Source organism: Sciurus vulgaris (assembly GCF_902686455.1).
Source record: "Sciurus vulgaris genome assembly, chromosome: 11".
Taxonomy (NCBI): Eukaryota; Metazoa; Chordata; class Mammalia; order Rodentia; family Sciuridae; genus Sciurus; species Sciurus vulgaris.
This window is the reverse complement of record NC_136472.1, coordinates 126,538,153-126,549,127: the sequence shown is the minus strand read 5'-3', so window position 1 is coordinate 126,549,127 and position 10,975 is coordinate 126,538,153. Positions and strand designations below refer to the sequence as shown.

Here is a 10,975-nt window from a genome sequence, read left to right as displayed (position 1 = left end):
GCCAATGAAATATGGCCCCGTGGGATTAAAACAAGCAGGATTTAAAATAAAGAGGATTACACAAGAATTTACCTAATATAAGGGATGTCTGCAGAAAGACTGAATAATTGGAGCTGGCACTGGTTTCAAAGGCGCTGGAAACCTGAGTCTGCGGGTCACTGCCTCACGGCCACAGTGGTCTAGTGGCTTGGAATTTCAGTTCTCGCCGCGGAGCACAAGTTCCGCAGGTTCTCAGGTACGAGGCCGACCCTCACGACGCTGCTCGCCACCAGGGGGCGCCGTGCGGAGCCGCTTCTCCCGGCGCAGGCAGCGGCTCTCCCAGCATGCTTCGCTCCTGCCCGCCACGACCCGGAAGTCGTCGCCGGCGGCCGGCCGGCCGGCAGCCCTGGCCCGGGTCGGAGCTGCGGAACGCGGTCGCCCTAGCCGCTCAAGCCTGCGGTGGCTGCGGGCTGCGACTGTCGGCGGGGGGGACCCCAATGAGTCCTCTCCAGGCGGGGGCTCAGACTGGACGCGGGGCCACTGGCTACGTGTGACCCGACCCGGCCGCTGCATCGGCGTTTGTAAGTGTGGGGGCCGAGCCGGGCCTGCGCCGCGCTCCCTGAGGCTGCGGAGAGGCGCTCGGCCCGGGGCACTATGAAGGCCGCAGAGCTTTCCTCGGAAACGGCATCTCCGCTGGGAGCGGCCGGCTGGCCAGCTCTGTCGGCAGTAGTGAGGGGGAGAAGCAGAGCTGCCGCTGTCGCTCTACAGCGCCCGTAGGGCTTCCAGGGCGCGAAGTCCCCGCCGGTTCTTGTATCTGGAACACAGTACCTGTCTCCATCCCTGACGCTTCAGTAAAATAGAGGGCCGTCATCCGGGGGAAGCCACTGAGCCATGGAGGCCGCCGTAGTGGCCCCTGTCCAGGAGACCGCCGCTGGATCTTTATGTAATCTCAGTAATCTGTGGAGTAGCCGGAAGCTGATGATTGTGGGGGTCTTACTTGGCTGGCTACTAGTCATCCACCTTCTGGTCAATGTGTGGCTTCTGTGTCTTCTCTCAGCATTGCTAGTGGTGCTGGGAGGCTGGCTGGGATCCAGCTCCATTGTGGGGCCTTCAGGTCGACTACATCTGGAGCGCTTCATCCCAGTGGCCACCTGTCCTCCGTGCCCTGAGGCAGAAAGGCAGTTGGAGCAGGAGATCAACAGCACCATCCAGATGATTATTCGGGATTTTGTGTTATCTTGGTATCGTTCGGTAAGCCAGGAGCCAGCCTTTGAGGAAGAGATGGAGGCAGCCATGAAAGGGTTAGTGCAGGAGCTTCGGAGGAGGATGGGAATGGTGAACAGTCATGCTCTTGCCCAAAGGGTTCTGACTCTCTGTGGTTGTCACCTGCAGAGCTACATTCAGGCAAAGGAGACCACTGCAGAGAAGCAGAGTGGTCCAGTACAACCTTCCCAGCTCTGGGAGGCTTACTGCCAGGTTACTGCCCCCCATCCTGCTGTGCGCAGTCCTAGTACAGAGGTCACCTATACCCGTGGCATTGTGAATTTGTTGCTTCAAGGGCTAGTGCCCAAGCCCCACTTGGAGACTAGAACTGGACGCCATGTAGTGGTTGAACTCATTACTTGCAATGTAATCTTACCACTGATCAGCAAGCTGTCAGATCCTGACTGGATCCACCTTGTACTTGTGGGTATCTTTTCCAAGGCCAGAAATGATTCAGCAAAAGTGGATAAATCACTCTGCCCACCCAGTTCCTTGGAACAGCCCTCCGTGCCCACATCTCTGCCACTGATTGTGGCAGAGGTAGAAAGTCTGCCAGAACAAAGAGCTCCTTCTCCACTAGAAGCCCCAGTGCTCCTAAACTGCAGTGAGCCAGGCCCTTCCCCAGAGGTTGAAGAAGGCCATGAAGCTGTAGAGGCAGAAATGACTGGGATACTTGAAGAAAGAAAAGTAGGAAGCAACTCATCTCATTTCCTACAACCAGATATTCGAGGCCCCCTGTTCTTATGTGAAGACTCAGAACTGGAGTCTCCACTGTCTGAACTGAGCAAAGAAACCATCATGCTCATGACCCCAGGCAACTTCCTCTCTGACAGGATCCAGGATGCCTTATGTGCCCTAGAGGATTCCCAGGCTCTAGAGCAAAAGGAAGGTGAGGGAACTGAGGGCAATGAAGGAGTAGAGACTGAGGAGGGTTCAGGGACAGAAGCAGGCATACTGGTCTCCATGCTGAACTCTTGCCCAGAGATCCAGATTGACACAGCAGACAAAGAGGTAGAAGAAGGAGAAGTCACCTCTCTTACAGCTTTGTTGGAGGAACCAAAAAAGATCCAGCCCCTGCGACCCTCATGCTTGGATAATAAGGATCTCATCAATGATGTGAACTCCCTTGATCCAACTCTGCCACCAGTTACACTTTCTTCCTCTCCACCTGGTCCTCTCAGCTCCACCACTTTCAGCTTTGAGCCCCTGAGCAGTCCAGATGGCCCAGTTGTCATCCAGAACCTTCGTATCACTGGCACCATTACTGCCCGAGAGCACAGTGGCACTGGATTCCACCCATATACACTCTACACTGTGAAGGTAACAGAATTCAAGCTACAGGCACCCACCATGGGCTGGGATTGCAATCAAAAATCAGAGTCAGCAAAACTAATGTTCTCTGGGGTGATGACTTTTAGTTTCCTATGTTTAATTCAACAAACATCTATATATGAATGGTCTAAAGCTAATTTGTAAGGCAGAGTAGACTCTTACCCTATTCTCACACAAACAAGCCAGAAGTTCAGGGTTTTCCAGTGGTTCCCAATCCTGGCTGTATCTCAAAATCACTTGAGCTGCTTTTTAAATACACTGATTCTGACAGACCCTGACAAATTCTGAAGGAGAATATCCAAAGTAGAGTCCCAGGGTTCTCTATATTTTAAAAATAAAACTTTCCAGGCAACATTGAGACACCCTGACCTCTGGCCATTTGCGGGGATCAGCTGTTCTAACCAGCCTACTTTATTAATCATCTATGCCAAATGGTTCCCAAGTCTGTGCTTGAATGTCTTCAGGAATAAGAAAATTCCTACCTTCTGAGGTAAATTCAGGTAAATAATCTGCCTTCAAAAAAAAAAGTTCAAAAGATACTGATATTTTAAGAAGAAAGTAGCAAGGAAGAAGTTTAGAAAAAGAATTCCTGGGCCGGACCCTATCTGTTGGATTTTATTTGCTTTCTCCTTGCTTTTCTGAGTTCAGAGACTTCCATGAGGCATGAACCTGGATACTGCTGCACTCTTATCCTCAAAATCCCAGTCATTTAAGAGGAAAAGGGCCTTCCTTAATCTGCTGAACCCACTTGCATCATGAGAGAGCATTCTGAAAATTAACATGACACTTTGAAGTCAAGACAACAGAATCATAAACATGCAAATACATATGTGCACACACACACACAAACACTCCTTATAAAATAGACAAGTTTAGAAGTACAGACATCTGTCACATAACTCTGGCTAGCGTCACAGGACTGATGTCTATTAACATTTTGCCTGCCTTTCGTTCTAATTCCATGTGTCCTTATGACATGCACCTTTCTCACATATAGGTGCCAGCATCTGATTCTCCAATCTTCTATTTATAATGTATTCTAACACTATTATTAAACAAGTTATTTCTCCTCTTCATTAGCAGAAAAATCAAGTTGATGGAAAATTTTTAAATCATAATCTTTCTCCCATTTACTTTTTTTGTTGTTGCTAAATTTGACATCAGCTACTACCTACTTCAAGTAGACATTGAAAAAGGGTAAAGTGAGAAATGAGCAACAAAACAATACAGCCAATTATGTGTATTTTGGGATTGGCTTTAGATTTTTAAAAGGACATAATTGTATGATTTTAACTTGATGTCAACATTATTATACTTTCTGATAGTAAAACAGTTTTCAGTTTATGTGATGGAAGTGAACACATCAGTATGGAATTCTGTCCCACAAGGAGCAATATATTCCACACAAAGATTGTAATTCCTAGGTGCTCTAAGTCTGAATTCTACCTGTGTCTTTGCTTCTGAGTACTCGTCTCAGGAACAACTTTGCTCACTTCAATTCATAGTGAATATCCCTCCTCCAGCTATGGAATAGTTTAAAATGCCAGCAAGTCCCACCAAGGATGGGATAGTTTTTTCCATCACTTGCCAAAATATAGTAACTGTACCAAACAATGATAACCTACTCCTAATTAGCCTGCTCCTAATAAAAGCAAAGCAGTTTCTTGAATCTTAACTACTCTCAGAGACTCTGTACTTCTTTCTCTGTACTGAGTCACAACTTCCATGCTGTTCGGGGTGCTCACTTTTCTAGGAACATACAAGAACAAGTCATCTTTCTTACATACCAGCCCTCCAAGCACTCAAAGGCAACATCTCCACTCTTCACATGACTTCTGATATAGATGTCGTGTACTTAGGGAAAAAAGACTTTAGCCCTAAGAATAACAACTAGGAAGATTAATCTGTCCAAAGCAATACTAAAACACTTGTTCTTTTAGTTCATTCCAGGCAAACAAATGATTTGTGTTCATCTGTTGTTTGGAATTAATTGTCCTTTCCCTAGCTAATTCAGATCATCACTGAATGAGTGTAAAAGCAAAATGATTTTTCCCTTAAGGTCCAGCCTGTAATTTAGGGGTGATAGAGTTAACATCTTTTTTTATAGTTGTTATGCCTTCGGTATTATACTCAGCTTTTGAGATTTGAATTAATATTTAAGAAGTCATGTTTTGTAGATAAAGTAAATCTCTGAGGGAGGGAGTTTTGGGACAGAAGTAATGGTAGGGAGGAGTGAAACTCATTTCTGACATTCTGGGCCACATATATCAGGAAGTGTATCTCATTCTTCAGTTCAGCTGCCTTGGAGTTTGACTTATTCATTACAACTCAGGACAGCAATCAGATGTGTTAGGTTCTATAACAGAATAGGAATATCTCCCTCTGTGCTGTTCTTGTGGCCATTGAACAAGTTTTCATTAAAACCAGAATAGAAGATTGCCTAAACCTGGCTGATTCAGTCAATAAATCTCTTCCTTCAACAGTATGAAACAGCCTTTAATGGTGAGAACAGCAGTGGCCTGCAGCAGCTGGCCTACCACACTGTGAACCGACGCTATCGGGAGTTCTTGAATCTGCAGACCCGTCTGGAGGAGAAACCAGATCTACGAAAGTTCATCAAAAGTCAGGAGTTACCCAGTCCCTGACTGGCTGCTTGCTTTTCACATATAGCTACCCTAATCTGAATGATTGGTGGCCTATGGGTTTGTGGAGAGGAGAATGCAGCATTGATATTCTTCCCCAAATTTGCTTTGAAAGTTTGGGGATTTTGTGCTAGACATCTCTGATCACATTCTTTCTGAGGTAGTCCTTTGCTGCTAAATGCATTCACATTTCTACCTGTGCCCATAGGATAGAGTTAAATTAACTTTTCCAGAAATATAATCAGTTTTAAATATTGAAATATTACCCAAAAATTCATGTCACTTTCTTTCATTTAACAACCAGGCCTTTTGCGTGCTGTTAGACACCTCAAAGGCCCAGGAAAAATAAGAAAGTGTAATAAAACTTAACTGTAAATATAAGCTAGTCACTGGCTACTTTGTTTTTGTTTTTGTTTTGTTTTGTTTTGTTTTTTGCGTGCTGGGGATCGAACCCAGGGCCTTGTGCTTGCGAGGCAAGCACTCTACCGACTGAGCTATTTCCCCAGTCCGGCTACTTTGTTTTTTTAAAAAAAAAAAAAAAAAATGCTGATTTTGTTCCAGATAAATATTTTAATAACTATGGGCATAATTGTTTATGTTCTTTCTTAGTAATAATAACTAATCCTGAGTCAAACTTAAAATCATGGGTCAGATTCTCTTCTAAGTATTTTACATGTGTTAGTTAATTTAATCCTCATAATAGCCTGTGAGATAGATGCCATCATCTCCCTTTTGCAGAAAAAAAAGCAAAGAAAAAAACAGTCACAGATAAATTATGCAGTTTTCCTGCAGTCATTTTTATAGTAGGCTTTGGATCCCAGACCTGGGCCATTGGAATTCAAAGCCCTCTCTTGTAACTGCTATATTGATTGGTCTCTTTTTTTGACATTAGTAATGAGAGAGATTCTATGTGTCACATCCTGGGGGTATATTTGGAACCCCTGAATTTAAAAAACAAACTAAAACAGGAAAATATATTCAATAATTGTTTGTTTTATGTAGGATAGTTCTGTAAATGTTAAGGAAATATTTTTGTTTTATTTTGAAGATGTGAAGGGTCCTAAAAAGCTCTTTCCAGATCTCCCATTTGGGAACATGGATAGTGACAGAGTGGAAGCCCGAAAGAGCCTTCTGGAATCATTCCTCAAGGTCAGCATCTTTTTGGCCTTTGCCCTCATTCTGACTCCTACCCATCCGAGCCAAGGCAGATAGATCTAGGAACTGGGATTTCTCTTCAAATTCCTTTAAATTCCTTGTGTCTTCATTTTGCAGCAACTCTGTGCCATTCCTGAAATTGCTAACAGTGAAGAGGTGCAGGAATTTCTTGCTCTGAATACAGATGCTCGCATTGCCTTTGTCAAGAAACCATTCATGGTCTCCAGAATAGATAAGGTACCAGCAGAGCTGCTATGCTCAGCTTTCATTTCTTTCTGCAGATGTAGAGTGTTCATCAGAACAGAGGCATTACCTAAAAAATAAGGGAGGTGGGCTATGGGACAAGGCAACAGAGCAGTCAGTAAAACATGGACTAGAATTTTCAAGACTTGTTGCCAATTATTGGTTGGATCATCAGCTCGCCAAGTCACAGTAAGCAGCTATTAGGAGATAGTAGTTCTGACTCTTAAGTATGAACACATCTCCTGGGAGAAATGTGATTGTTACTGCATGTGGTAGAGGCATGTAAGAATAGAAGTGAATATCCATGGATAATTGCAGGGAGTCTTTTCTTGTGGGAAAGGTCATTCCTAGTGTGGGTCATCAGGAAAGAGAGCCCCAAAGCAGGTCACTAACCTGGACTTCAGTTGGTGGTGTGATTCTCTGATGGAGAACAAAGTATGCAGAGAATCATACCTTATTCAAGAGGGTCTCTCGGCACCCTCAGAGATAGTAGGAGAAAGAAATCTGGAATACTTCAGAATTTATAAGCTACGATTACCAGCTGTTATCATCACAGTGTCCAGGACAAAAGCCTGATATTTATGTTTATCAGAAGATAGCCTGTGTTTTACAGTGTTTCATTGGTAGAAGGGGGGCTTCCCTATTCTCATCTGGGCTTGGGAGCAAAAGTAAAATGGACTTTCATATGGTATGTGCCAAGGGACATCTACTGCTATGTGGGAAAAACCACAAACTACAAAGAGATCCACTAAAACTCCCAGAGTTCCATGCAGATCCATTCATTCATTGACTCTTTCAACATCTTACTGAATGCCTATTTAGAGTCAGGCACTGTTCTAGTTGTTAGTGATGCAAAAGTGGATGAGACAGATAAGGAACCTCCCACAGACTATAGTTCTTGAACCTAGAGAGCAAGTTATATTTCCTGAGCTACATTATCTATGTTCATGCTGTCCTCCGTGTTCCTTCCCTGATTTGTTCTCTCCAGTTTGCACTGTAGCCTTCTTGACTGTTCAGCCTTGTCTTAGCTGTACTGTGCTCCTTGTGCAGGATTGTCCAAGAATGACTCAAAGAAGGCCTGCACTGTTCTGGGCCAGCAATGTTAAAGAGCAAGAGGCACCAAGGAAAAGGAACTGTTTCCTTCCTTTTCATTAGTGTTTCAGGATTTTGTTTATTTGTGTGTCGTCTTCTTTAGTAAATATCTGCATGTCATTTTCCCATTCTGAGAAATAGTGATGATTATTGTTCTTCATTGAAGATTATTTATTTTATCTTTATGACTGGAAAAGTTTATGTCAACTCTAAATTTCTTAATTTTGACCCCAGTGATTTTTCATTCTTTCTTTGCTGATAGAAATTGTTTGACTCAACTACAAAAAAACAATTCTTTGGTCTGTGTGAATTACCTGAAGCAAGTTTATATTATTAATGTTTCTAGACTGTATCATTTATTTTTTATCATCTTTTTTCTTCTTTTTTTTCCCCTTGTATGTATATTACTTCCACTTGTTCCATCTTGTTGAAGGTAATATCAGTTTAGAAACTAGAAATCACCTTTTTATATAAAAAGGAAAAAAAATCACCAGCCTGCAGAACTCATAGGTTTTCATTTACCCCACTGTTTGTTTTGGCTTCTTTCTCCATGGCATTGTTTATCTTACTCTGCAATGAAGAGCGTATTTATGACCATAGAGAAAAGGGAAGATTGTTGTCATTGGCGGGTATTTGGCTTTCCTGATGGATAAGGCTCTGCTAGATAGCCGGGCTGTACTGACCCTGCAACTCTGACCCCTGCAGATGGTGGTGAGTGCTATTGTGGACACCTTGAAGACAGCATTTCCTCGCTCTGAACCCCAGAGTCCCACAGAAGAGCTGAGTGAGGCGGAGAATGAAAACAAGACCCAGACAGAAGGCAAGAAGGCTAGCAAGTGAGAAGCCCTTCAGTGGCCCAGGGACCCTTCCCCCAGTTATCAGGTTGATCCTCTGTCTTCAACCAAAGCCCACCTCCATTCCCAAGTCCTAGAAGAGAGAAGATGGGGCACACATAACAATTTTTAGGCAAAGCCAGACCCTGGGCTACTTAGTCCTCCCTAGAGCAGGAACCCAGTACCCTGCTGACCAGGGATTTTTTTTTTTTTTTTTTTTTTTTTTTACTGGAAAGAAAACAGTAGAATATGGATATTCTCTTTTCTATCTTCTGAAAAGTTGAGATATTTCTTTCCTTTTAAGAATTAAGGCTTATAACTCATCTCTGCTGTCATTTCTGGAAATCTTGGCTTAGAAATTGCATATACTAACAATAAACAGGAAAAGGCTAGAATGGAAACCTGCAGGGCCTATTTTAGTAACTCTTTGACTGCTACTGCATCCTGCACTAAGGTCCCAGTTGTTCCTTGGCATCACTCCACACCAACATGTGGAAGGCAAGGGCACCACACTTACCCTTACTGGAAATTTTATCTGAATATGGACCCGTATGGAAAGAGAATTTGTGTGTGTGTGACTGCCATTGTCTCTGTGTTCATGTTAAGATCCAGCAATGCCAGACTCACAACACTTTGCCTTTTTTAACTGACCCATATTTTATAAGATGACCATGATGCCTGTGCTTATTAATTCTCTGTTTCTTGAAATATCGAGGTTATCACTTAATAATCCCTTCTCTGGTTTTATTTGGAATACAAGGGGGATAAATGGTTGTCCAAAAAGGCTACCCACAAAAAACGAAAGCCCTCAATCTATGCTTTTTGTCTGTTTAGCCTCAACAAATTTCTAATGAGTGCATAATATATGCACTATCTATGAAGAAATGCCAGAATATATATTGTTTGGAGAATTTCAGGGCTAAATCTTTCCTGGCAACTCTTCAGTACAGTAACTGCCACAAGAATAGTGTATGATTTTTTTATTTTTAATGTATTATTAATTCTGCTCAACCCTTTGTATGTGAACAAAGACCATAAACTATATTCTATTTCTGCCCTTTGTTGCTATACCAGGTCCAGACTCAGGTTCTCATCCAGTAAAATTTCTCCAGCCCTGAATGTAAATGAAGTACATGAAAGGATTCTCTATTGTCTTCAGGATCGCAATGTGGTAAGAACCAAAGCCCAGAGAACTGTAGGGATCAAGATCTGGGGTTATAGGTGGTTGAAACATTCTCTAAAGTCAAGAAGAATTTAGGGATCTTACCAAAGAATTTAACTTGTATCTAGGTCTCATATTTTTATGTTAAACGTATTTTGTCTGATTGCTTTTGAATTCTGACTCTTCTGGATTGGCAGGTTGGCTTCTTAAAGTATGGGTTCAGAATAAAGAATGACAGGATGAGAAGAAAAATCAGTTTCTGAAAGAGAACAGATGACCAAGAATGTGTGCAAAAGTGATAATCCCAGGGAGGCTTGAAATGTGGGTTAAAAAAAAAAAAAAAGAAACTTTTATAGAATGGCCTTAGAGTCAGTGGGTTCTATACTCATGGTAGAGTCTTCAGAGCCTGCACAAAAGTTTTAGGGAAACCTACAGTGCTCCATTTACACCTGTACTTCCTATATTCTTTATGTAATGTGCCCCTGGCTGTTTCTTCAGGAGTCAGAGATCCTATCCATGTCTGGGATGGAATCCTTTATTGAAAAGCAGACAAAGTTACTGGAAATGCAGCCAACAGAAGTTCCAGTAAAAGATCCAGAACAAATCTCCAAAGACTATGTGGATGATTGCTTGTCAGGTGCAGCCATGCTATCCCAGGACCTCAGTAGCAGTGATGCAGGTAAATGGAAAAGTCTCTGTTCCCACAGAGAAGGGAGCCAGGCGAAGTCCATGAGAACTTGGGATAGATGCACTTTGTAGCTTTAATTTCTTATGTGTTTTACTGAGCAAGCCACATGTTGAACTCTAGAGTTGAGTAGAACACAGTCCCTAAAGCCAAGTCAAATAGTGAAGCAGGGCACATACACAGGGATTCATAACCCAGCAGAAGTTCCATGTGTATAATGTCTTATTTAAGGTATTTTTGACGTACTCTGCCACATGGGACCACAGTCCTTATCTAGAAACTTCCCTCAGTGCCTGTGATGCCACTTTTCTGGTTTTCTGTCCATCTCCCTGAGGTCCCTTTTTGGCCCACATTTTTGTTTTCCTCACCAGCCCTCTGTAGCCTTCGGTCGGGCTCTGTTCTCTCTCATGCTATCCCTGGGTAATCCCAGTTGTACTTTTGGCTCCTACTCTCAGACATATGCTAGTGATACCTAAATGTTGGATGATACACCTCCATGTGGACAGACCACAGAGCAGCTGAAATACAGCATGTTCAAGATAGAACTCATCTTTTTCCCTAGATTTATTCCTTCTGTATTTACTGCCAT

General features: G+C 43.0%; 1 protein-coding gene across 6 annotated transcripts in view; it reads left to right on the top strand.

Annotated features, from left to right (window-relative positions):
* Nucleotides 1-350: 350 nt before the first annotated feature.
* Nucleotides 351-10,975, top strand: part of SNX19 (sorting nexin 19) — a 46,073-nt gene continuing 35,448 nt past the window's right edge. For 4 of the 6 annotated variants that reach the window (XR_013757888.1, XM_079105322.1, XM_079105320.1 and 1 more), the window contains exons 1-7: nucleotides 351-2,562; nucleotides 5,058-5,196; nucleotides 6,265-6,365; nucleotides 6,489-6,608; nucleotides 8,412-8,542; nucleotides 9,614-9,710; nucleotides 10,200-10,380. Coding sequence is in view for 5 of the 6 variants with exons in the window: in XM_079105322.1 (XP_078961448.1) it covers nucleotides 871-2,562; nucleotides 5,058-5,196; nucleotides 6,265-6,365; nucleotides 6,489-6,608; nucleotides 8,412-8,542; nucleotides 9,614-9,710; nucleotides 10,200-10,380 (2,461 nt within the window). In the remaining variant the exon portion in view is untranslated. The remainder of the gene's footprint in view (nucleotides 2,563-5,057; nucleotides 5,197-6,264; nucleotides 6,366-6,488; nucleotides 6,609-8,411; nucleotides 8,543-9,613; nucleotides 9,711-10,199; nucleotides 10,381-10,975) is intronic. The other 2 variants (XM_079105319.1, XM_079105321.1) reach the window with 2 other exon arrangements.